The following is a 27879-nucleotide window of genomic DNA, read 5'->3' as shown; positions in this document are numbered from 1 at the left end:
TATGGGTATTTGGACATGGCCAGTATGTTTTTCCACTTGGAACAGACAGGTTCACTTGACCTTATTCATGGTTTTCTGGTGTGGGAATTAAGTCAAGGTCAGAATAAGGAATATCTTTTGACTCTATTTCTGTGATATCCACCCCAAACGAATACCTGGCTGGCACATGTGTTTCCCCATGCTTAAGTTCAATGTCAGTGTACAGTGGGGAGAAAAGTGTATTTTAGTGCGAGTGACTCAGGTCTGAATTCCCCCTACAATCAAGGAAGGTTGGAATGAAGTGTTGGGGAGTTGACCATTTACATTTTCCAGTAGCTAAACTATCCCAGTAGCCTACTTAAAATAGACAGTTGTGCAGATATGGGTGTAGTACTCACCTAAATAAAAGTACAAGCATGCATGGGTCAACTAACTATTGCATAAAACAAGGAGACACTGGCAGCCATTTCAGAATTTGACATTCAACATGGCTGTCAAGTAGTAACCAACAACACACATAGCTAAATCTAGGTCCCTAAATGAACAAGCAAAAGGATTCAAACGGAATATTCTGGAAATAAGGTAAAAACCTGTTCCATTAGCAAAAACCTATTGGGTATTCTTTACTGGTGTATAAACCGTCAACTAACTAGCAGTTAGCAGGCGACTAACGTTACTAATCAAACAAACTTACCATGGGGGTAATAGAGCAAAGTCGAACTGCATGTCCAAAACAAAGATAACCGTTTAGTTTTGGCTAATATAGTTCAACTTTAGAGCTAGCCTAGGCTGAGTTTGAGAAGACAGAGATACTTAGGGAAATTAGTAATTAACGGCTTTCATCACTAGCGTGTGCTGGGCGTCATTACGCATATTACAATAATAATAAACAAAACTTTAACAGGCAAAATGCTCACATTAAAACATATTGATTACATGATGTCAGTCTTTGAATATCGTTACTATATTTGCTTATTTCTAGAATCGAGACGTTCTACTTCCTGATCATTTACGTGGCATGAGGCTTGACAAATTACAGTAATGTAAATAAATGACGTGTTTCTATTGGTGTTCAGATGAACGGCAGAGGCGGGCGTACCTTTCGGACCTTCCTCTCCTCTGTGCGCAGTACTGTGAGGGAGGGGAGAAAGGATGAGGTTTTCGCGGCCTGTAGAGTTGGTTTCAGAAATGTAACGTAGTTATCGCTTCGACGGATGTTTTACACGGACGTAAAGTCAATTTGAAGCTGCTGGCGCTCTAAACGGTTTGCATATTGGATAAATATACATGCTAATGTGCTCTTTACAAGTGTTTACTAACTAACTAGCTAGCTAACGTTACATAGGGAGGGTAGCTACCAGAAATGGTGGGTGTGAGAGCCAATATAGGTTGCTAGTAAACTTGGTCAGTAGACTAACCATTTGTTAAAGCGTGACTGGACATTGCAACTGGACAATATTCTCGTCTCTTTACTCATCCATACTCGATAATAAAAATAACGTCAATATATAGCCTAGATGAGTCTCCTGGAATGATCCAGATAAACAGCATTAACAGGCCTCCCACGTGAGTGTTCTCTTCTCGGCGGGCCAGTTTGAAAGTGGAGTGTTACCTGGCGCGTGGTCTATAGAGAGAAATTAGTAATGGCATCTTTTTCTAGGCAATAGCTCCGCCTTGGTTCGTTGGACAAAGCCTATGGGAAAATGAATGGAGTTTTTGTACGGTTTTTTGATAAACGCCCAAAATAAGGTCTGTGGCAAACGAAGGCTTATGAGGTATTTTACGTTTTGTTCTATGAGATCTTAATCAACTAACAATTTATATATATTTTTGTTTTAAAAAATCTGAATTTTGAAGAAACACTTATGTAATCAGAAAAAGCACAAAGGTTTCAATGATATTATCTCATAGAACAAACCGTATACGATCTAAGCCTGTAACGTCAGACCTTATTTTGGGCGTTTATCCCAAAACTCAGTTCTTTCCCCATAGGGATGGCTGAACGAACTCGTTTCTGCTTTTTAGGACTACAAGCTGGCAAGCTCTAAACAGGACAGGAGCAGAGAGAGTGGGGGCTTGTTTGTGTGATAGACTGTGATCGCAATACCACCTCTTTGCCTCTAGAAAAAGCACTCAAATCCAGTCATGAATTGACAGGGGTTGCCAACCACCACAGGACTTATTTCCAAGTTTGAACAGGCATACTTTTCAACCAGACTTATTCCCTCTGATCAAATCAAACTTTATTTTTCACATGCACTGAGTACAAGTGTAGACCTTAACGTGAAATGCTTACTTACAAAGCCCTTAACCAACAGTGCAGTTAAAGAAGAGTTAAGTAAATATTTACCAAATAACTAAAGTAAAAGGTAACATAATAACATAACAATAACGAGGCTATATACAGGGGGTACCGGTACCAAGTTAGTGTGCGGGGGTACAGGTTAGTTGAGGTAATTTGTACCTGTAGGTAGGGGTGAAGTGACTGCATAGATAATAAACAGCGAGTAGTAGTAGTAGTAGCAGCAGTGTACAAAACATATGGGGGGGGGGGGGGTTTCAATGTAATAGTCTGGTGGCCATTTGATTAATGATGAAGTATCTGAACTTCAGATGAGGTATCAGATATCTAGAGGCTTTTCCTCCGGTGGTATTTGTTCTAGGAAATCCCATTGTAATGGAATTACGCTGACACTCGGATTAACTTCAAGATGTATAGTATACCAAACACAAACCATTGATTTCAAAGGACTACTTTTACTGTGTTCAAAGTAGTTATTGTGCATAGGGTTGTATGGTTATTTGAAATCAATGTTTTTTTGTTTGTCATTTAAAAGTGAAAAACATTATCCGCGTAATTCCGTTACTGTGGAATTGCCCTTTGACCTTTATGAAAGCTCACTATATTCCAGGCTGTGGTTATTTCACACATTCATAATATCCTTGACACTATGCATACATTTGACAAGTGGAGCTGACTGCTGCTGTGATTCTGTAGGTGCATGAAGCTCTTGAAAAGCCACACTGGACTGAGAGGAAGTCAGAAAGAAGACCAGGAATTAGCTTTTAACGAGTGGCGATGGCCTATTCTAACTACAGCACCCTGAACAGGGCTCAGCTCACCTTTGAGTATCTGCACACCAACTCGTAAGTACCGTCTGTGGTAAATATATACAGTGGGGCAAAAAAGTATTTAGTCAGCCACCAATTGTGCAAGTTCTCCCACTTAAAAAGATGAGGCATCTCATTTTCATCATAGGTATACTTCAACTATGACAGAAAAAAATGAGGGGGGAAAATCACATTGTAGGATTTTTAATGAATTTATTTGCAAATTATGGTGGAAAATAAGTATTTGGTCACCTACAAACAAGCAAGATTTCTGGCTCTCACAGATCTGTAACTTCTTCAAGAGACTCCTCTGTCTTCCACTCGTTATGTGTATTAATGGCACCTGTTTGAACTTGTTATCAGTATAAAAGACACCTGTCCACAACCTCAAACAGTCACACTCCAAACTCCACTATGGCCAAGACCAAAGAGCTGTCAAAGGACACCAGAAACAAAATTGTAGACCTGCACCAGGCTGGGAAGACTGAATCTGCAATAGCTAAGCAGCTTGGTTTGAAGAAATCGACTGTGGGAGCAATTATTAGGAAATGGAAGACTTACAAGACCCCTGATAATCTCCCTCGGTCTGGGGCTCCATGCAAGATCTCGCCCCGTGGGGTCAAAATGATCACAAGAACAGTGGGCAAAAATCCCAGAACCACACGGGGGGACCTAGTGAATGACCTGCAGAGAGCTGGGACCAAAGTAACAAAGCCTACCATCAGTAACACACTACGCCGCCAGGGACTCAAATCCTGCAGTGCCAGACGTGTCCCCCTGCTTAAGCCAGTACATGTCCAGGCCCGTCTGAAGTTTTCTGGATGATCCAGAAGAAGATTGGGAGAATGTCATATGGTCAGATGAGACCAAAAATAACTTTTTGGTAAAAACTCAACTCGTCGTGTTTGGAGGACAAAGAATGCTGAGTTGCATCCAGAGAACACCATACCTACTGTGAAGCATGGGGGTGGAAACATCATGCTTTGAGGCTGTTTTTCTTTAAAGGGACCAGGACGACTGATCCGTGTAAAGGAAAGAATGAATGGGGCCATGTATCGTGAGATTTTGAGTGAAAACCTCCTTCCATCAGCAAGGGCGTTGAAGATGAAACGTGGCTGGGTCTTTCAGCATGACAATGATCCCAAACACACCGCCCGGGCAACGAAGGAGTGGCTTCGTAAGAAGCATTTCAAAGTCCTGGAGTGGCCTTATCAGTCTCCAGATCTCAACCCCATAGAAAATCTTTGGAGGGAGTTGAAAGTCCGTGTTGCCCAGCAACAGCCCCAAAACATCACTGCTCTAGAGGAGATCTGCATGGGGGAATGGGCCAAAATACCAGCAACAGTGTGTGAGAACCTTGTGAAGACTTACAGAAAACGCTTGACCTCTGTCATTGCCAACAAAAGGTATACAAGAAATTATTGAGAAACTTTTGTTATTGACCAAATACTTATTTTCCACCATAATTTGCAAATAAATTCATAAAAATTCCTACAATGTGATTTTCTGGATTTTTTTCCCTCATTTTGTCTGTCATAGTTGAAGTGTACCTATGATGAAAATTACAGGCCTCATCTTTTTAAGTGGGAGAACTTGCACAATTGGTGGCTGACTAAATACTTTTTTGCCCCACTGTGTGTATAGATATATATATATATATATCTCACAGCTACACACATCACATGGAGGTCACAAATGACAAAAGACACATGAAAGTATTACTCAAGTTTTTCCAATGTGGACATTGTAAAGAGGAGAGGAATGTTATTGTGGCTGGCAAGTGAGAGAGTGATTTACAGACTGGCCACACTATAGAGCTGGACATTGCATTCCTTGGACGCTGACAGTCAACAACATGAGGGACTAAAATTGTGCCTTTTAAAAATCTCACAAGATGGTTGAATAGACTAAATAAATAGGAATTGTTATGCTAAAATGCCTCTTCACTGCAAAATATATTGCTGCATTGTACGGTTGAAAGACCTTCATGAGCAAAACGCGGTGCAGTAAAAATTTGAAAATGGCTGCTAATGATGCCCACATAACCAAGTCATTGATAGATCCAGCTGATACATGACAGCTGTCCAGGGTGTCTGAACTTTTGCTATCTCCCTGAAAACACTATATAAACAACTACAGTTTGACCGCGAAGGGCTCAGAGAAGGCCAGTGGCATAAGTAATTTATGGGTAGGAGCAATGCACTTTGGACTAAGGCCAAGAGGAGAGAGACTAACGCCATCAAATAGCACACCATAAATAGCTGATGCAACTTGTAGATCAATGCTCTCCACTTAAGACGTGAAGATATTTCACCTGGGTGCTTCAACACATAAAGCCCTGTTTACATAAAATGGGCATTAATTAATAATATTGGATATGAGTCTAAGCACAGCCCGACTATGTAGCACTCTTGAAATCACCAGAGACCAACTGCGTGATGCTTGATGATGATGCAGCCAACGTGAGAATTGTAACACCTTTTCACACACACATACTGTACTTCTTCATGCGGAGTGCTGTTGAACTTTGGCCACATGTAAATAACGCCACGTTCATGGGTTGCCAGAGCAAGGAATACTATCCCCACAGGGGCATTTTTATGTTCTCACGTTTGGAGAGGATAGAGATCATAACAGGTATAACAAGGTATTCTAAAAATAAGGTTAAATCTATTAGCTTCCTAAGCCTCTTATACCTGCTGCCTGAGGTTAATACTTAATGCATGCCACCCTCTCCTGTGGTATTTCCTTTCAAACAACAAATGGAAAGGATAATGTGTTACCTTTACTGAGATGAATGAATGGAACAGCTAAAGAGGAAAAGGGATACAAACTGCAGTCAAACCTGGATCGACCATGTTGGCCCACAGTGCCAAAGCCTTGGAATTCTTTCTGGGAGCTAGCATGCGTGTTCAGGTCTCAAGCAAGGTTACTTAGTTCACCAGAACACCTCTGCTACACATTGCCTGGTGACACATACTGAATTCTTTCGCTGCTCTATGTTCGCTATATACTTCAGTCTGACACTGCCATCATTGAAGTCGTTTTTGGTAATCTCAAAATGGGGGATATTGTACAAAACAAAGTCATCGGCGATTGGATCATTTCAAACCAGTCAGAGTATCAAAGTCAATGACACGTTTTCAAAATGCCGCCTTACCCCTGGCTCTGGCCTAACCCATACATTTTCAAATAAATTCATAAATCCTACAATGTGATTTTCTGGATTTTTTTTTTTTTTATTTTGTCAAGTGTACCAATGATGAAAATTACAGGCATTTCCCCTCTTTTTAAGTGGGAGAACTTGCACAATTGGTGGCTGACTAAATACTTTTTTGCCCCACTGTATTAAACTAGCTAGGGCTGGTTGACTCCAGTATCACATGGTGTCCCACCTAAAATCTACACCAGGTTCCATTCTGCACCATTACCCCAGCTGTCAACTTTCACCAATGGGTCGGCCACACCCCACAACTCCCATTGTTACCCAACGCTGGCCTGATGATTGCACAGGGCCCAACCCCCACCCAGATTGAACGCACTGATGTTTACACTGACTTGAAATTGTGCTCACTGGCACACACTCCTTACCTCAGCAAAGAGTTTTAGAAATATAACTTGTTTTAAGGACACGAACTGTAGGTTGATTGGTTGGATGTTTGTTTCCAGAACGACGCATGAGTTCCTGTTTGGAGCTCTGGCTGAGCTGGTGGACAACTCCAGGTACCAACAATGCACTTCTCTCTGTTCTTACTCACAATTCTTTGTTCTTCTATCTCTACCCATCAAAAATGTTTGTATCTATGTGGGACATCATGCATAAGTGTTAGTAAATCACAATGGCAGCAAAACTATACTGAACTGATTCAGGATTAAACCAGTGGGAAATGTATTTGTTAGTATTCTCTGTATTCTGAAATAAAAGGTAAAATCATTCTAATTGGAACCGCATCTAACCACACTGGTTTATCTGCCTTCTGATTGGTCTGTCACCTGCCAATCATCTACAGGGATGCAAATGCCACCCGGATTGACATCTACACAGGTACACACACACACACCCATACATATTGCTTCATATACACCAGTACATAGATTTGTGTCTCACCCCTCTGACACTACTATACAGATCACGCTGCCTATCAATAATCTAGAATACCTACAGTGCCAATGGTAACCGGACTACTGATTTATAATTATAAGCTACACCCAGAATTTAACTAGTTAGGTTTTTTAGAAAGCTTAGTTTCAGCTATTGAAAAAGCCATCTATTTCAGTAGTATTTCTGTGTGTTATGCTTTCTTTTCCCCTCTTCTATCTAACCTGTGTGTGGCTTTCTATCTCATCCACCTCCTGTTGTAACGTGTGTCTAACCTCTCTTCCCCTCGTGGCCAACAGAGAAGAGACCAGATTTGCGTGGAGGCTACATGCTATGTTTCTTAGACGACGGCACAGGAATGGACCCCAGTGAGTTCCATTCAAATGAGATTACTAAAGTATACAGTAATTAAGTTGATCCACAAGTCTATATATGAGCTATAAGAAATTCCATATATGATGGTTATATTTCCCTCCTATCTCTCAGACGAGGCAACCCATGTAATCCAATTTGGGAAGTCCACTAAGCGTACACCAGATTCTACTCACATCGGCCAGTATGGAAATGGTCTCAAATCGTAAGACTCTTTAATCCCCTCACACATAATATATACCCCTTTGCAGACACTTTCATACATACATTTATAGTGGTTGTATGTGGTCCTTGCTGTAATCGAACATGCAATCTTAGGGTTGCTAGCTCCACACTCTCACCAAGTGAGCCTCATCGTTTGTGTGTGTGTTTCTCTCTAGGGGCTCCATGCGTATTGGGAAAGACTTTGTTCTGTTCACTAAGAAGGACAACACTCTGTCCTGCCTGTTCCTGTCTAGAACGTTCCACGAGGAGGAGGGGCTTGACGAGGTAAGGGATCAGGGGTCAGCTGCAGCAGGCACTCTGCCATCCAGCAGACACATTGATGATATGTCCGGTAGCTTAAAACATTGTTTTATTTTGTGGCTGTCGTGTTCTACTCTTGATTTACTGAAAGAGCCTTTATTGACTATGTCCACCTATTTGAAACAACACATAACATCACCTCTTGAGAAGTGTGTCAGTATGTTTTTTAAGGTTGTCTGTCTCCTCTTGTCAGGTGATCGTACCCCTGCCCACCTGGGACCTACTGACCAGACAGCCAATCACAGGCGACCCTGAGAAGTTCGCCATAGAGACGGAGCTCATCTACAAATACTCTCCTTTTAAAAACGAACAGCAGCTGATGGAACAGTTTAGCAAGATGGAGGGCAGCAGCGGTGAGACGCGCGTGTGTGTGTGTGTGTGTGTGTGTGTGTGTGTGTGTAGAGAGGTGATAATCTATAATCTGAACTGTGTGTGTAGGTACTCTGGTGATCATCTATAACCTGAAGTTGATGGACACCAGAGAACCAGAGCTGGATGTAGAGACAGACCACCAGGATATCCTGATGGCTGGGACTCCTTCAGAGGGAGTGTAAGTATGGGGTCTGTGTGTGTCTGCGTGTGTGGGTAAGGACGTTTAAAAATATATATATATATTATATATATAATATATATATTATATATAATCTGTGTCGTGTGACTTGAAGACTACCTAGGACTGTGTGTTTATGTTGATGATATCACTTCCCCTCATACAGGAAGCCAGAACGTCGGTCGTTCCGAGCATACGCAGCTGTCCTCTACATCGACCCCAGGATGAGGATCTTCATACAGGGACACAAAGTCAGGACCAAGAGACTGTCCTGCTGCCTCTACAAACCCAGGTTTATATATATATACACACACACTACTGCATCCAGAGACTCTCCTGTCTAGAGACTTCACTGAGACTAAAATCCTAAATCCTGTTTGTGTCCATTCAGCTAAGTCTGTGTCTGTCTCTCAGGGTATATAAATACACATCAACTCGATTCAAAACCCGTGCTGAGCAGGAAGTAAAAAAGGCTGATCACCTCGCTAAGATAGGTGAGTTGCCCACACACACACACAGATCACCTGGCCAAGATGGATAAGACACACACACACACACAGAACCAGTTCTGCATTTAGAACCCGCTCCCCTCTCTGTGTGTGTGTTCCAGCGGAGGAGAAGGCTCGTGAGGCGGAGAGCAAAAGTCTGTCTCTGGAGGCCAAACTGGGAGACGACCTGTCCAAAGAGTCACGGGTAAGAACCAACACACACGGCAAGATTAGCAATATATTGACCCAATGGCCTGACTCCTCTCCTCCCTTATTCAAATTCTCTTCTCTCTGCTCCAGGTCATGTTGCGTAAGGCACAGGATGGGTCCATGATGCTTCGACGGGAGGCGGAAGTGAAAAAGATGATTCAGGAGTCCAAACAGAAGTCAGTCAAAATAAAAATGTTAACTTTACAAACAAACGAAAGTCAAACCAAACAATAAAACGTTAACACTGCTCCCTCTCCTTCCCCCAGAGCATTGAAGGAGCCTAAGGAACTGAGTTTTATCTTCGGGGTGAACATTGAGCAGAGAGACCTGGATGGGATGTTTGTGTATAACTGCTCTCGCCTCATTAAGATGTACGAGAAGACTGGACCTCAGCTGGAGGGAGGAATGTGAGTAACACACATACACTCCCTTTGATTGTCCTCTTATTGGCTAGTCAGTGACCAGTGAGACGACCAGAAATGCTTTCTAATGAAGTGTGTGTGTGTGTGTGTGTGTGTGTGTGTGTGTGTGTGTGTGTGTGTGCGTGTGTGTGTGTGTGCGTGTGTGTGCGTGCGTGTGTGTGTGCGTGTGCGTGTGCGTGCGTGCGTGCAGGGCGTGTGGAGGTGTTGTGGGGGTAGTAGATGTTCCATACCTGGTTCTGGAGCCCACTCACAACAAGCAGGACTTTGCGGACGCTAAAGAATACAGACACCTTCTGAGAGCCATGGGAGAACACCTAGCCCAGTACTGGAAGGACAGCAACATAGGTAACACACACACCGTTTTTTTAACGTGTTATTTCTTACATTGGTACCCCAGGTCATCTTAGGTTTCATTACATACAGTCGAGAAGAACTACTGAACACAAGAGCAGCGTCAACTCACCATCAGTACGACCAAGAATGTGACTTTTGCGAAGCGGATCCTGTGTTCTGCCTTTCACCCAGGACAACGGAATGGATCCCAGCCGGCGTCCCAAAAAAACGACTTCGTAAAAGGGGGAAACGAAGCGGTCTTCTGGTCAGACTCCGAAGACGGGCACATCATGCACCACTCCCTAGCATTCTCCTCGCCAATGTCCAGTCTCTTGACAACAAGGTTGATGAAATCCGAGCAAGGGTAGCATTCCAGAGGGACATCAGAGACTAACTTTCTTTGCTTCACGGAAACATGGCTCACTGGAGAGACGCTATCGGAGTCGGTGCAGCCAGCTGGTTTCTCCACGCATCGCGCCGACAGAAACAAACATATTTCTGGTAAGAAGAGGGGCGGGGGCGTATGCTTCATGGTTAACGTGACGTGGTGTGGCCACAACAACATACAGGAACTCAAGTCCTTCTGTTCACCTGATTTAGAATTCCTCACAATCAAATGTCGACCGCATTATCTACCAAGGGAATTCTCTTTGATTATAATCACAGCCGTATATATATTCCCCCCCAAGCAGACCCATCGATGGCTCTGAACTAACTTTTTCTCTTGACTCTTTGCAAACTGGAATCCATATATCCGGAGGCTGCATTCATTGTAGCTGGGAATTTTAACAAGGCTAATCTGAAAACAAGACTCCCTAAATTTTATCAGCATATCGATTGCACAACCAGGACTGGAAAAGCCTTGGATCATTGCTATTCCAACTTCCGCGTCGCATATAAGGCCCTGCCCCGTTCTCCTTTCGGAAAAGCTGACCACGACTCCATTTTGTTGATCCCTGCCTACAGACAGAAACTAAAACAAGAAGCTCCCGCGCTGAGGTCTGTTCAACGCTGGTCCGACCAATCTTTGATTCCACATTCCAAGACTGCTTCCATCACGTGGACTGGGATATGTTTCGTATTGCGTCAGACAACAACATTGACGAATACGCTGATTTGGTGAGCGAGTTCATTAGAACGTGCGTTGAAGATGTCGTTCCCATAGCAACGATTAAAACATTCCCAAACCAGAAACCGTGGATTGATGGCAGCATTCGCGTGAAACTGAAAGCGCGAACCACTGCTTTTAATCAGGGCAAGGTGACCGGAAACATGACCGAATACAAACAGTGTAACTATTCCCTCCGCAAGGCAATCAAACAAGCTAAGCGTCAGTATAGAGACAAAGTAGAATCTCAATTCAACGGCTCAGACACAAGAGGTATGTGGCAGGGTCTACAGTCAATCACGGATTACAAAAAGAAATGTCTTGCTCCCAGGCAGACTAAATAACTTTTTTGCACGCTTTGAGGACAATACAGTGCCACTGACACGGCCCGCAACTAAAACATGAGGACTCTCCTTCACTGCAGCCGACGTGAGAAAAACATTTAAACGTGTCAACCCTCGCAAGGCTGCAGGCCCAGACGGCATCCCCAGCCGCGCCCTCAGAGCATGCGCAGACCAGCTAGCTGGTGTGTTTACGGACATATTCAATCAATCCCTATCCCAGTCTGCTGTTCCCACATGCTTCAAGAGGGCCACCATTATTCCTGTTCCCAAGAAAGCTAAGGTAACTGAGCTAAACGACTACAGCCCCGTAGCACTCACTTCCGTCATCATGAAGTGCTTTGAGAGACTAGTCAAGGACCATATCACCTCCACCCTACCTGACACCCTAGACCCACTCCAATTTGCTTACCGCCCAAATAGGTCCACAGACGATGCAATCTCAACCACACTGCACACTGCCCTAACCCACCTGGACAAGAGGAATACCTATGTGAGAATGCTGTTCATGGACTACAGCTCGGCATTCAACACCATAGTACCCTCCAAGCTCGTCATCAAGACCCTGGGTCTCGACCCCGCCCTGTGCAACTGGGTACTGGACTTTCTGACGGGCCGCACCCAGGTGGTGAGGGTAGGCAACAACATCTCCCCGCTGATCCTCAACACTGGGGCCCCACAAGGGTGCGTTCTGAGCCGCCTCCTTTACTCCCTGTTCATCCACGACTGCGTGGCCACGCACACCTCCAACTCAATCATCAAGTTTGCGGACGACACAACAGTGGTAGGCTTGATTACGAACAACGACGAGACGGCCTACAAGGAGGAGGTGAGGGCCCTCGGGAGTGTGGTGTCAGGAAAATAACCTCACACTCAACGTCAACAAAACTAAGGAGATGATTGTGGACTTCAGGAAACAGCAGAGGGAACACCCCCCTATCCACATCGATGGAACAGTAGTGGAGAGGGTAGTAACGTTTTAAGTTCCTCGGCGTACCATCACAGACAAACTGAATTGGTCCACCCACACAGACAGCATCGTGAAGAAGGCGCAGCAGCGCCTCTTCAACCTCAGGAGGCTGAAGAAATTCGGCTTGTCACCAAAAGCACTCACAAACTTCTACAGATGCACGATCGAGAGCATCCTGTCGGGCTGTATCACCGCTTGGTACGGCAACTGCTCCGCCCACAACCGTAAGGCTCTCCAGAGGGTAGTGAGGTCTGCACAACGCATCACCGGGGGCAAACTACCTGCCCTCCAGGACACCTACACCACCCGATGTCACAGGAAGGCCATAAAGATCATCAAGGACAACAACCACCCGAGCCACTTCCTGTTCACCCCGCTATCATCCAGAAGGCGAGGTCAGTACAGGTGCATCAAAGCTGGGACCGAGAGACTGAAAAACAGCTTCTATCTCAAGGCCATCAGACTGTTAAACAGCCACCACTAACATTGAGTGGCTGCTGCCAACACACTGACTCAACTCCAGCCACTTTAATAATGGGAATTGATGGGAAATTATGTAAAATATGTCACTAGCCACTTTAAACAATGCTACCCAATATAATGTTTACATACCCTACATTATTCATCTCATATGTATACGTATATACTGCACTCAATACCATCTACTGTATCTTGCCTATGCCGCTCTGTACCATCACTCATTCATATATCTTTATGTACATATTCTTTATGCCCTTACACTTGTGACTATAAGGTAGTAGTTTTGGAATTGTTAGCTAGATTACTTGTTGTTTATTACTGCATTGTTGGAACTAGAAGCACAAGCATTTCGCTACACTCGCATTAACATCTGCTAACCATGTGTATGTGACAAATAAAATTGGATTTGATTATATAACCACGATAGTGGAATTTAACCCTTATTTTACCAGGTCAGTTGACTGAAAACACTTTCTCATTTACAGCAACGACCTGGAGAATAGTTACAGGGGGGAGGAGGGGGTAGCTAACGAGAAAGAGGACAAACAGACAGAGAGCTATTGGTTCCTGAGTTCTGCGAAAAGATAGAATTACAGTTGGATAAATGTAGATTGACTTGAATTGTTTCGCAAGGATTTATACACGACACTAACATCAAAACCTTCATTCCAAATCACAATTCCATACCTAAAACCTTGATTTGGGACAAATTTACCCGAATGGACTATTGCTACCAAGGATTATCAAGAACAAAACTTCTAACAAACCAAAACCTGCAGAAGAAACAGCGGAACATGGAAATATCATCTAACACAAAAGTGAGTGAGTAATGTTCAATCTGAACCTACTTCTGAAGCCAAAAATGAAAAGACAATCATCTCTAGGTAATTTTGTTTATTATAAACTGAGTGGTTCCAGCCCTGAATGGTGATTGGCTGACTGCCGTGGTATATCAGACCGTATACCACGGGTATGACACATTTATTTTTCCTGCTCTAATTATGTTGGTAACCAATTTATAATAGCAATAAGGCACCTCTGGTTTGTGTCCAGGCACTCCACTTTGCGTCATGCTTAAGAATAGCCCTTAGCCGTGGTATATTGTCCATATACCACACCCCTTCGGGCTTTATTGTTTAAATAAATAAGGCTACTAAGCTACCAAGCTGATAGGAAAGAAACGGACTAAAATTAGCACTGAAGTGTGAAGTAAGGTGTGAAAACTCTTGAGCCTAACAATGACAGGAGAGTTTCACAGCCTCCCTCCCCACCCAAACCCTTTGAAGCCCTTTCGATCTGTGCAGAGGTAACTAAAATACAGAACCCCCTGGATTCATCTCTATTTTTAACTGAGATGCAGCCAGAACACTTCAATTGTAAATGACCTCAATAAGGAACAATATTGTTGATTTGATCACATCAGAAGATACCCTCAGAATCTACAAAATACAACAGCCACAGGACAACTTTGTTTGTAGGTCGTAAAGGATCATTTGCCGAAACTGAAAATATATAGCCAGCTAACAACCTCCTTTTCCACGTGGAAAAGATGGTGGACAGAGACATGCTAGATTTTCTACAAGGAATCTATCTCTCGAAAAAAAGCTTCTCCCACATAGGTGTGATACCTACTCCCGTTGCCTGCTGCACTGCTGCTTGGATTCCACCTGGTGATCTGTTCACCGTCTGCCCTGGCCTGTCTCCTTCTGTCTGGTACAGATACCTCTGCCTCTCTTCCGAGCTTTCGTTCGCCTCCAGCACACACACACTGTTGGGGCAAGTGACAATGAACTTACAATGGCTAGCCCCAAGTTGTTATATTTTTCTCTTGTGCTTTGTTGACTAGGAACTTGGCTTGTTTACCCAACTGTGGGACAGACTGTTCCCAGACTCGGACTCTCTATTGGTTACACGGACTCTTGACCTTCCATCCTATTCTAACCACCTCTCGCCAGCTTTGTATTCATGGTACCTGATGGAATTGCATTACAATATGATCTTGTTGCCATCGAATGCACATTCAAATGTTATAAATCAACACTGCAGAGCTCTCCCTGTCCTCTACTGTGCCCTGATTGTATTACCGCTGATTATATCTGGAAATGTGCATGTACACCCTGGCCCATCTACTGTTGCTAGCCCCAAATCTGATTTGTGCTCTGATATCTGCTTCACTGATTTCTGCTCTCGTAAAAGCCTGGGTTTTCTGCACGTTAACACTAGAAGCTTGTTACCAAAAATTGATCAATTGAAAGCGAGATTACTGAGATGTGGTTAAGAAAGAGTGTTTTGAACACTGATGTTAGCCTTTCTGGTTATAACCTTTTTCGGCAAGACAGATGTTCCAAAGGTGGGGGTGGCAATATTTACCACGGATCACCTTCAGTGCTCTGTTGGGGCGGCAGGGTAGCCTAGTGGTTAGAGCGTTGGACTAGTAACCGGAAGGTTGCGAGTTCAAACCCCCTAGCTGACAAGGTACAACTCTGTCGTTCTGCCCCTGAACAGGCAGTTAACCCACTGTTCCCAGGCCGTCATTGAAAATAAGAATGTGTTCTTAACTGACTTGCCTGGTTAAATAAAGGTTAAAAAAATATATAATAATCTCCACCAAGTCTGTCCCCAAACAATTTGATTTGCTGGTATTAAGCAGTAAACTTTCAAATAGCTCTTTGTTGACTGTTGTTGGGTGTTATCGGCCACCATAAGCACCGGCCTGTACCCTAAACGCTCTCCTGGCCCCTTACACATAGTCTGAATTTGTCCTGCTAGATGACAAACTGGGACATGCTTAAACCACCCTGCAAATCATAAAGTAATGGGACTCCCTAACTCTTCCTCAGATTATTACCATATTATATTTGATTTTTTTTTAAATGTATCCGTTATTTTACCAGGTAAGTTAACTGAGAACATGTTCTCATTAACAGCAACGACCTGGGGAATAGTTACAGGGGAGAGGGGGGTGAATGAGCCAATTGTAAACTGGGGATTATTAGGTGATCGTGATGGTTTGAGGGCCAGATTGGGAATTTAGCCAGGACACCGGGGTTAACACCCCTACTCTTACGATAAGTGCCATGGGATCTTTAATGACCTCAGTCAGGACACCCGTTTAGCGTCCCATCCGAAAGACGGCACCCTACACTGGGCAGTGTCCCCAATCACTATTTTTTTTAGACCAGAGGAAAGAGTGCCTCCTACTCGCCCTCCAACACCACTGCCAGTAGCATCTGGTCTCCCATCCAGGGACTGACCAGGACCAACCCTGCTTAGCTTTACAAGCAAGCCAGCAGTGGTATGCAGGGTGATATATGACTCCAAACAGCCAGAAAAGGCTACTCTCCTCAATGCTATCCTTACAAATAATCCTGATGGTTATCAGTCTGGTGTTTTCTGTAATGACCTTAGTGATCACTGTTGTACAACCTGTGTTCATAATGGCTGCTCAGTGAAACGAGCAGATTTCCTTCATGACCTGTCCTCTATAAATTGGTGTAGAATCAACTTAATACCCTCTGACGAAGTCTCTTGGACCTGCCCTTTTTGATATTTTCAGTGGTATCGTCAACAAATACGTACTCATAAAGAAAATAAGAATTTAAAACAGGTTCGGCCCCTGATTCGACCGTGATGTGGCAGAGTTACTCCAGTTCAAGAATTACATTTGGCAAATCGCTCGGCACGCGCAAACTCATGCTGACTGGCTCTCGTTCAGGCAAATTAGAAATAAGTGCACTCCGGCTATCCGGAAGGCCAAAGTTAGTTATTTTAAGGGGCAGTTTTTTCTCTGTGGGTCTAACCCCAAGAACAAGAAGTTCTGGAAAACAGTTAAAGGTCTGGAGAATAAACCCTCCTCACAGCTGCCCATGTCCCTTAAAGTTGATGTGGTTGTTACTGACAAGGAGCACATGGCTGAGCCCTTTAATCACCACTTTATTAAGTCAGGATTCCTATTTGACTCTTACATGCCTCCTTGTCCATTCAAGATTTCCTCATCTCCCACCCCTTCTAATGTGACTATCCCTGACGCTCCTCCCTCTTTCTCCCCTGCCCTGCTACAAAATTTCTCCCTTCAGGCAGTCACTGAGTCCGAGGTGCTAAAGGAGCTCCTTAAATTTGACCCCTAAAAAACAGCTGGGTCAGATGGTTTAGAGTAGACCCTTTTTTTAAGGTTGCTGCCCCTATCTTTGCCAAGCCCATCTCTGACCTTTTTAACCTGTCTCTCCTCCGGGGGTGGTTGCCATTGCTTGGAAGGTAGCCACGGTGCGTCCTTTATTTAAAGGTGGAGATCAAGCTGATCCTAACTGTTATAGGCCCATTTCTATTTTGCCCTGCTTATCAAAAGTGTTTTGCAAAACTTGTCAATAATCAACTGACTGGCTTTGTTGATGTCTACAGTATTCTCGGGTATGCAATCTGGTTTCTGCTCAGGTTATGGATGTGTCACTGCAACCTTAAAGGTCCTAAATCATGTCACAATTTCCCTTGATTCTAAGCAATGTTGTGCTACTATTTTTATTGACTTGGCTAAAGCTTTTGATACGGTAGACCATTCCATTTTTGTGGGTCAGCTAAGGAGTATGGGTGTCTCGGAGGGCTCTTTGGCCTGGTTTGCTAACTACCCTTCTCAAAGAGTACAGTGTATAAAGTCAGAACAGCTGCTGTCTCAGCCACTGCCTGTCACCAAGGGAGTACCCCAAGGCTCGATCCTAGGCCCCACATTCTGATCAATTTACATCAACAACACAGCTCAAGTAGTAGGAAGCTCTCATCTATTTATATGCAGATGATACACTCTTATACTCAGCTGGCCCGTCCCCAGATTTTGTGTTAAACACTCTAAAACAAAGCTTTCTTACTGTCCAACAAGCTTTCTCTGCCCTTTACCTTTTGTTTTGGAGGTGTTCAGAACAAGGTTATGTGGACTGGTAAGACGAATGCCCCTCTCCCCACCGGTGTGAATACTACCTCCTGAGGGTTTAGAGCTTGAGGTATTCACCTCATACAAGTACTTGGGAGTATGACTCGGATCACCTTCAGTGCTCTGTTGGGGTGGCAGGGTAGCCTAGTGGTTAGAGCGTTGGACTAGTAACCGGAAGGTTGCGAGTTCAAACCCCCTAGCTGACAAGGTACTCAACGCCATCACGGTTGACAACTCCATTGTGTCCTCCTCCCAGAGCGCTAAGAACCTTGGCGTGATCCTGGACAACACCCTGTCGTTCTCAACTAACATCAAGGCGGTGGCCCGTTCCTGTAGGTTCATACTCTACAACATCCGCAGAGTACGACCCTGCCTCACACAGGAAGCGGCGCAGGTCCTAATCCAGGCACTTGTCATCTCCCGTCTGGATTACTGCAACTCGCTGTTGGCTGGGCTCCCTGCCTGTGCCATTAAACCCCTACAACTCATCCAGAACGCCGCAGCCCGTCTGGTGTTCAACCTTCCCAAGTTCTCTCACGTCACCCCGCTCCTCCGCTCTCTCCACTGGCTTCCAGTTGAAGCTCGCATCCGCTACAAGACCATGGTGCTTGCCTACGGAGCTGTGAGGGGAACGGCACCTCAGTACCTCCAGGCTCTGATCAGGCCCTACACCCAAACAAGGGCACTGCGTTCATCCACCTCTGGCCTGCTCGCCTCCCTACCACTGAGGAAGTACAGTTCCCGCTCAGCCCAGTCAAAACTGTTCGCTGCTCTGGCCTCCCAATGGTGGAACAAACTCCCTCACGACGCCAGGACAGCGGAATCAATCACCACCTTCCGGAGACACCCGAAACCCCACCTCTTTAAGGAATACCTAGGATAGGATAAAGTAATCCTTCTACCCCCCCTCCCCCCCTTAAGATTTAGATGCACTATTGTAAAGTGGCTTTTCCACTGGATGTCATAAGGTGAATGCACCAATTTGTAAGTCGCTCTGGATAAGAGCGTCTGCTAAATGACTTAAATGTAAATGTAAATGACTAGACGGTACACTGCCCTTCTCTCAGCACATATCAAAGCTGCAGGCTAAGGTTGCATCTAGGCTTGGCTTCATCTATCGTAATTGCTCGTCTTTCACCCCAGCTGCCAAACTAACCCCGATTCAGATGACCGTCCTACCCATGCTAGATTATGTAGATGTAATTTATAGATCGGCAGGTAAGGGTGCTCTCGAGTGGCTAAATGTTCTTTACCATTCGGCCGTCAGTTTTGCCACCAATGCTCCTTATAGCACACATCACTGCACTCTGTAAACTGGTCATCTCTGTATACACGTCGCTTATTTATAAAAAACCTCTTAGGCCTCACTCCCCCTCATCCTCCTTATACAACACCTGTTCTGCCAGGCACATTCTGTTAAAGGTCCCCAAAGCACACATATCCCTGGGTCGCTCCTCTTTTCAGTTCGCTGCAGCTAGCGACTGGAAGGAGCTGCAAAAAACACTTCAACTGGACCTTTTTATCTCAATCTCTTCATTCAAAGACACTTACTGACAGTTGTGGCTGCTTCGCGTGATGTATTGTCTCTACCATCTTGTCCTTTGTGCTGTTGTCTGTGCCCAGTAATGTTTGTATCATGTTTTATGCTGCTGCCGCCATGTTTTGCTCCCATGCTGCTGTTGTTGTCTTAGGTCTCTTTATGTTGTGTTATGGTGTCTCTTGTCGTGATGTGTATTTTGTCCTATATTTTCATAATTGATTTTATTTTATTCCCGTCCCAGCAGGAGGCCTTTTGGTAGGCCGTCATTGTAAATAAGATTTTGTTCTTAACTGACTTACCTAGTTAAATAAAAAAAATAGCTTCAGGGTTACATTAAATTAGTAATTCTAGCGTTAAAGTTGACATTCTCCACTTTTTTACAGTATACAACTAACATTGTAAGCTAACGCATTGAAAGAATATCAAAAACTTCTTAAAGGAATACAGTTAATTCCCTACCCAAGTGTACGCTACAATATACCCCTTGCCCTGTCTACCATGTCCTGCCCCCTCGTCCTGTCTACCATGCCCCTCGCACCGTCTGCCATGCCTGGCCCTGTCTGCCATGCCTCGCCCTGTCTACCTCGCCCTTGCTCTGTCTACCATGCCCCTCGCTCTGTCTACCATGCCCCTCCCCCTTGCGCACCCTGTCTAGGGTGCAACATAAGGGGGACAACAATGAATGAATGCAGGCAGGTTGTTTATGTTTAGTAGGCTAAATATACACATCAACTGTAGCAAAATAATGTAACTACTAAATATGTGTATAGCTCTAGTTAGACACACTACTGTTAATGTGCATAGTTCTATGTGGTTGTATAGCTACTGCAACAGCCTTAGTCTATATGTCTAGCATGTTTCTGCTTTTCCCACTTTTAGCTCAGAAGGGCATAGTGAAGTTCTGGGATGAATTTGGGTACCTGTCGGCCAGCTGGTCCTCACTCCCCTCGGCTGAGCAGAGATACAAGAGACGCCGCGCCATGGAGATACCCCTCACCATACAGTGTGGTGAGTTGTACACATACAGAGACACTTTAAAGTGTGTCAAGTCACACACACACACACACAAATAAATAAATTAATAAATAGACAAGCTCAGAGTTGTCTTTCAATCCCTCTCTCTCTGTAGATAAATGTCTGAAGTGGAGGACTCTGCCATTCCAGATGGATGCGGTGGATAAACGTTACCCGGACAGCTGGGTGTGTCTGATGAACCCTGACAGCACTCAGGACAGGTAAACACACACACACACACACACACCTGCAGGAACACCACATACAGTATATCTCAAATGTTTTGTGTGTTGTAGGTGTGATGCAGCGGAGCAGAAACAGAACCTTCCATGTGGAGTTCTGAAGAAGGACAGACAGACAGCAGAGGACAAACAGAAAGAACTGACAGAGAAGATCAGACAGCAGCAGGAGAAACTAGAGGCTCTGCAGAAAACCAGCACCATCAAATCAGCAGCAGATGTGAAGAAGTTGCCTCTGGACGTCAGCATGAGACCCATGAATGACAGTTCTTCCCAGGTACACGCACACACAGTCACAAATACTCCCCATCTACAGGTAAACATACACTACATGTATACAGACATACTTACCCTCTACTGGTTTTACACAATAACACATACTGTCTCCTGATATCTGAATATAATGTTTCATGTTCTGTCTGTCTCCTAGGCAACCAGGTCTTCAGAGCGTGTTTCACGCCCTCGCTCCCCCCCTCTCCCCGCCCTCCTCAAGAACGCCCCCAGCCAGCCGCCAGCCCCCAACCGCAAACTCACCAATTCCCCTCGACCGACCACCCGGCCTGCTGCCCCAGCCTCCAGAGTCGACCAATCTAGAGCCAGAGCTGCAGCGAAGCCATCACCCCCTCCAGCTAAGCCCGCCCCCAAAGCCCCAGCCAAAATCCCCACCAAACCCACCCCTCCAAGCCGCAGCTCACGGGTGAGTATGTTTGTGTGTTGTCCTTTATCAAATATATTACGGTTATGTTAAAAGGATAGTGTGAGACTTTGGCAATTAAGCCATTTGTCTACTTACCCAGAGTCTGATGTAGACTTTGTCATTGCACTATTGAAAACAGGTTTTTAGAAATGTTTGTAAATGTTAGCATTTGCTCGCAAAACTACCTCTAACTTCCTTCATACTGGATACAGAGACATAAAAATGCTATCCATGAGTTAATTGCCAAATGCCAATATAATTTTAGGGTCCAGTATCAGTAATATCTATGGTGTTTCTACAGATTCAAGCCAAATCGTCCACTGCCAAAGCAACCACACCTGCTAGCAGCCAGCGCAAGAGAGTGATGGAGGAGGAGAGTGAGGAGGAGGAGGAGGAGGAGGAGGAGGAGGAGGAGGAAGAAGAAGAAGAGGACAGCGAGGAGGAGGAGGAGCCTCAGCCCAAGAAATCCAAGATGGCAGCTGCAGTGGGGAATCGTGGGAAAACTGTTGAGAAAGCTCCACTCAAGCGGGGAAAAGTGACGGAGGTACACTCTCACATATACATTTTCACTGCTCAGACTATCAATCTGTCAATCTATAGAATATATGTATACAATGTATCAGACAGACACAGGAAAAAAGCACTGCATGTGTAAGAGGAGAGGGAACGGAAAGATAAAGGGGAAGGGATGTTTGGAAGAAGAGGACAGATGGATGTTTCCTGAAGACGAGTGAGGACAGAGAGGTGATGTTAGGTACGGAGAGGGGGAAAGCTCTTTTGGAGGAAGAACAAAGAGTCTGTCTGACACATGGAGCAGACCAGTTTACCCATAGGTCAGAGGTTGACCCATAGTTCAGAGGTCATGTGATGTCATCGACCCCACAGGTCCCCACCCCCCCACTCAGCACCAAACCCCCGCCGCCTGAGAAGAGGAGTGCTACCATACCAACACGGCTGCCCCCTGCAACACCACCACCATCCAAACCCATCCCCGCCCCACCTAAGCCCTCGGGTGGGGCTAGAGTCAAGGTACCCACCAGCCACGGCGCAAGAGGCTACACCTTCTCCACTCATAATGTTATCTGTCCTATCCCTCTCTCCTAACTCGAATCATAATAGAATAGATCCTCCCCTTCTCTCATAATTCTACTCTGAATGGAATGGGTCCTGTCTGTCTCCTTACTCTACTCTTAAGGGTGTTTTCGCATATAGTCCTCTTTAAAATAACTGATCTCAGTCTTCGTTAAAGTGAACTTTGGGGTTTAGAAACAAAAAAAACTCTTATCTTGCCTTTGAATGAGGACTCAACTCTTTTGCCACTTCACTTATTTTTCCTCTCTACATTCACATTGCTGTGATTAGAAAGGAACCAAGATCTTTTTCCAACATTCACTCAATGCACTGAGTTTTTTACGAAGTGCAGGACAAGCCATTCCATCAGAATGTGTTATATTACAGCTAGATATATCTATTTAAATTTTGGAAGCTAATAGATTGCATTTAGTTAAGAGACGTCATTGTAATCTGAAGATATTATTAACGTTGATGTATTATTGGTAACAGAATAAATGGCAGAAGAATAACTGCAGATTAAATCATGCTAATGTAGGCTACTGCCCCTTTAAGAGCTAGAATTGCTTTTGCACCCCAAATTGGGATTCTCACCAAATATTGTCACTATTCAAATCCCAGAATTGAATAAACAGCTTTCGAAGCTCTCAACCTATTGATCGCATATTGCAAGACAAATAATCTGAACTAATATTTTGGAGTTTGTGTGCATCCATGGCAATCTCTAATCAATATCCAAAAATGGCATGTTTTTTCAATGTATCTGCACATCTCTCTGTTGTGGCACCAATGTGAGGGTTTATGGCAGGGGAAACTGTGTTGCAGTAGTCTAGTGTGTGGTATGGGAATACTGACAAGCAAACCTGGGAACCTTTGTGTTGGGTCCTATCTGTCTCTTAACTATTCTATATATAGTTGCTTATATTCTGCTCTCCTGCTTCTTCTTTCTCTCCTGCTCTCTTTTCTCAATAACACACAACTCTTGTATTTCTTCACACACACTTACTACTAGACAATTTGATCCGTGTGTTTTCTGTGTATAATGTTTTTAGGTGACAGGCAGCGCAGAGGACGAGCACCCAGAGAATGAACCAAAAAATGCTCAGAAAGGTGATTTTTATTACGTTCTTGATGATAGTTGATTTGCTGAGAAGATTTCCTATTAGCAATGACATAGCCAGGACAAAGCTTCACAATTCCTCTGTGTTGTCTCCTGTAGATAAGGGTATGTTGGTGGAGGTACGTGTGAATAAGGAATGGTTCACAGGCAAAGTAGTTGCTGTGGAAACCAGCAAGCAGAGCGTTCGCTGGAAGGTGAAGTTTGACTACGTCCCCAGATCCACCCCCAAGGACCGATGGTAGGCTCACCAACTTACCGTCTTTGTGCTTTGTTGTCTTACGTTTGTGTGTGTGTTGTACTGGGGCTGGGAATTGCTAGGGACCTCCCAATACGATATTATCACAATACTTAGGTGCCGATACAATATGTATTGCGATTCTCACGGTTTAATATGTATTGTGATTTAATACTGCAATTTTATTACATTGTGAACTATGTCTGCTGCAGAGAGACAAAAGGGGGCATGAGAAAACAAGTTTTGATCAGTCAGGCAAATAAGTGCTGAACCTGTTGGCTCACTATTTTTTTTTAAACAGAGAGAATATGTTATAGCTATTCTATTTATTTAAATCGGTACTTGGAGTAAAATATCAGTATAGTATTGTCAAAAAATAATATTGCAATATGGAACTGTATAGATCCCCCCCATCAGTATGCTGTACCAGTGGCCAATGATGTGTCAGTTTCTATTTAATTTCCAAATGTTTTGATAAGTTAGTGTTCTCAGGAGTTTTGGGGTGCTGTTATTTTGGTGGTTAAGTAAGGGCAGTGAGGAGGTGAGGTTGTTGGTATAATTTATGGTTGTTGTTATTAGGGTTTTCAAAGGCAGTGAGGAGGTGAGGTTGATGCGACCCCCCTCTCCCCTCTCCCAGACCCCTGACACACAGCAAGGGGAGGGGACTGAAAAGGGGCCCGCCCCCATGGAACCTGACACCACCCAACCAGGAACCAGTCGAGAGGTGACTGACAATCTGGTTAACATGATGAGGTAACCATGACTACCCGATACTGTCTGTTGGTTTTTGGCCTCCAATTGCCTTTTTTTCAGAGGGAGATTGGAATGTGGATGTCACAAATCTAATTTTATGTGTTCTCTTTAGGACGCTGCTGCGTTATTTCTTCCCTCCTGATTTCCGGATCCCGAAGGACGATGTCAACAGCATGACCGCAGAAGAGCTAGTGGCTTTCCCTATGGTGAGACTGACCTTTAATTCCTGACCTCTAACTTTAACCCATGTCTTCTAGAGACCTGCCCTGGAGTCTGCTGCAGTCATATCATTGTAAATCATACCATAGCAAAATTGTATGTATGTGTGTATATATACACTACCATTCAAAAGTTTGTAGTCACTTAGAAATGTATTTTTTCTCTTTTTTAAATGCAAAAAAAATGTCAATTTAAAATAACATCAAATTGATCAGAAATGCAGTGTAGACATTGTTAATGTTGTAAATGACTATTGTAGCTGGAAACGGCTGATTTTTAATGGAATATCTACATAGGCGTACAGAGGCCCATTATCAGCAACCATCACTCCTTTGTTCCAATGGCACGTTGTGTTAATTAATCCAAGTTTATCATTTTAAAAGGCTAATTGATCATTATAAAACCCTTTTGCAATTATGTTAGCACAGTTGAAAACTGTCGTACTGTTTAAAAAAGCAATAAAAACTGGCCTTTAGACTAGTTCAGTATCTGGAGCATCCGCATTTGTGGGTTCAAATACAGGCTCAAAATGGCCAGAAACTAATAACTTTCTTCTGAAACGCGTTAGTCTATTCTTGTTCTGAAAAATGAAGGCCGTTTCATGCGAGAAACTGAAGATCTCGTACCACGCTGTGTACTACTTCCTTCACAGAACAGAGCAAACTGGCCCTAACCAGAATACAAAGAGTTGAAGGCCCCGGTGCACAACTGAGCAAGAGGACAAGTACATTAGTGTCTAGTTTGAGAAGCAGACGCCTCACAAGTCCTCAACTGACAGCTTCATTAAATAGTACCAACAAAACACCAGTCTCAATGTCAACAGTGAAGAGGCGACTCTGGGAGGATGGCCTTCTTGGCAGAGTTTCTCTGTCCAGTGTCTGTTCTTTTTCCCATCTTAATCTTTTATTTTTGTTGGCCAGTCTGAGATATGGCCTTTTCTTTGCAACGCTGCCTAGAAGGCCAGCATACCGGAGTCGCCTCTTCACTGTTGGCGTTGAGACTGGTGTTTTGTGGGTACTATTTAATGAAGCTGTCAGTTGAGGACTTGTGAGGCGTCTGTTTCTCAAACTAGGCACTCTAATGTACTTGTCCTCTTGCTCAGTTGTGCACCGGGGCCTCCCATTCCTCTTTATATTCTGGTTAGAGCCTGTTTGCACTGTTCTTTGAAGGGAGTAGTACACAGCGTTGTATGAGATCTTCAGTTTCTTGGCAATTTCTCGCATGGAATAACCTTCATGTCTCAGAACAAGAATAGACATGAGTTTCAGAAGAAAGATATTTGTTTCTGGCCATTTTGAGCCTGTAATTGAACCCACAAATGCTGATGTTCCAGATACTCAACTAGTCTACGAGAAGGGCATTTTTATTTCTTCTTTAATCAGAACAACAGTTTTCAGCTGCGCTAACATAATTGCAAAAGGGTTTTCTAATGATCAATTAGCCTTTTCAAATGATAAACTTGGATTAGCTAACACAACGTGCCATTGGAACACAGGAGTGATGGTTGCTGATAATGGGCCATAAACAACCAGCCGTTTCCAGCTACAATAGGCATTTACAACATTAACAATGTCTACACTGCATTTCTATTCAATTTTATGTTATTTTAATGGACTGTCTTTTTGCATTTAACAAACAAAAAAAACACTTCTAAGTGACCCCAAACTTTTGAACGGTAGTGTATATATCTATATGATCTATATCTATGCATGTGTCTGCAGAAGGAGTACTTCCAGCAGTATGAGCTGGGTCTCCAGTCTCTGTGTAACTCATACCAGAGCAGAGCTGACGCCAGAGCCAAAGCTGTGGAGGAGAAGAGTACCAGCGCTGAGACCAAACTCAGGGAGGCAGACGAGAAGCTACAGAAACTACGAACCAACATCGTACAACTGCTGCAGAAAGTACAGGAGGTAAGACGCACCAACATCGAAACTTCGCTACGGAGAAGATGCGATAACCCACATGCACTCACACACACAGACAAACTGAAAAGGAATGTCGCTCCTTTCCTCCTGCAGGACATTGACATAAACACCGATGACGAACTGGATGCCTACATAGAAGACCTGCTGACCAAGGGGGACTAGTGAGGAGACAGGCTCTCGGAACCCTGTCTTGCTCTCAGAACATTGGTCCGTCTGTACTTCCCAAAGTACTGTAGCTCTGTAGCTCCTCTACAGACGCCCTTTACCCATAACCCTCCCTCGTGCCCGCCCCGCTCTGCAGATGGAGAGGAGAGGCAGCTGCTGCCTGACCTACTGCTGTTGCCGTTTGGTCCCCAAGTTTGTTTTTATAAAACTGCAGTATGGTTTTCTGTTTCTCTGTCTGTTCTTGTTTATTTAACATTAGCATGCTCTGGTTTTGGATGGTCCATTCTGAGAATAGCACGTAACGGACATCTCTTTTTAGTCCTTTTATATCAACAATCTATTATGTTATTTACAAGCTCTGTTAAGCTACTGTAGGTTACACCAACCAGTCCTGATTGACTGCCGAACTGAACTCTTCTCAATCTGCAGGCGAGGATCAGATTCTGCTCTTGTTGCTATGTTCTGATCATGTGCCGTGTACACGCATACATACATACGCACGCCAGTCCAAGTACGGCACCAAGCGTTTCCGATCAAAGTTCCTGTGATGTAGATGACAGGCGATTCTGTGATTTCAGAAGAGGGTCTGATGGTAATCTAAACTATGGAACAGTTAAGATTCATATGTATTCTCCATATTGATCTGTGATCAGGTGGAGAGAAATTACATGAATCATAAGCCCATAATAGCGTCCTGACCCATAACCCCTTTACCACCAGTCACAGTCCGATGCAAATCCAGTCCCATTGAGTGCCAGATTTGATGTTAGTTGCCATCAGATGGTCAAGCCTTTTCTACCCTGTGTTAAAGCGTTATGTTTAACCCCGTGTTGAAAAAACGAATCAGTGTTGCCTAGCTGCTTTCAACCACCTCTCCCCCCAGCCTCTCTCTCCCCCCAGCCTCTCTCTCCCCCAGCCTCTCTCTCTCCCCCAGCCTCTCTCTCTCCCCCAGCCTCTCTCTCCCCCAGCCTCTCTCTCTCCCAGCCCCTCTC

At 44.2% G+C, this 27879-nt stretch overlaps 1 protein-coding gene across 2 annotated transcripts; it reads left to right on the top strand.

The window, feature by feature from the left end:
* Positions 1-450: 450 nt before the first annotated feature.
* Positions 451-27879, top strand: LOC124034252 (ATPase MORC2A-like). 2 transcript variants are annotated; one of them, XM_046347173.1, is made up of 27 exons: positions 451-561; positions 2978-3126; positions 6760-6813; positions 7101-7135; positions 7489-7557; positions 7676-7766; positions 7942-8050; positions 8280-8439; positions 8525-8636; positions 8803-8928; positions 9051-9130; positions 9247-9329; positions 9425-9510; positions 9601-9741; positions 9947-10101; positions 20329-20457; positions 20579-20684; positions 20760-20979; positions 21133-21399; positions 21701-21943; positions 22285-22428; positions 23523-23580; positions 23690-23828; positions 24405-24578; positions 24691-24784; positions 26519-26707; positions 26816-27879. In XM_046347173.1, the coding sequence occupies exons 2-27, from the start codon at positions 3059-3061 to the stop codon at positions 26882-26884; spliced, it is 3201 nt and encodes a 1066-aa protein (XP_046203129.1). In that variant the 5' UTR covers positions 451-561; positions 2978-3058; the 3' UTR covers positions 26885-27879. The 2 variants fall into 2 exon arrangements, with proteins under 2 accessions (XP_046203129.1, XP_046203128.1); XM_046347172.1 differs by lacking the exon at positions 451-561 and adding an exon at positions 1087-1243.

This window comes from Oncorhynchus gorbuscha, linkage group LG04, assembly GCF_021184085.1.
Source record: "Oncorhynchus gorbuscha isolate QuinsamMale2020 ecotype Even-year linkage group LG04, OgorEven_v1.0, whole genome shotgun sequence".
Classification (NCBI taxonomy): domain Eukaryota; kingdom Metazoa; phylum Chordata; class Actinopteri; order Salmoniformes; family Salmonidae; genus Oncorhynchus; species Oncorhynchus gorbuscha.
This window is presented reverse-complemented; position numbering and strand designations above follow the sequence as displayed.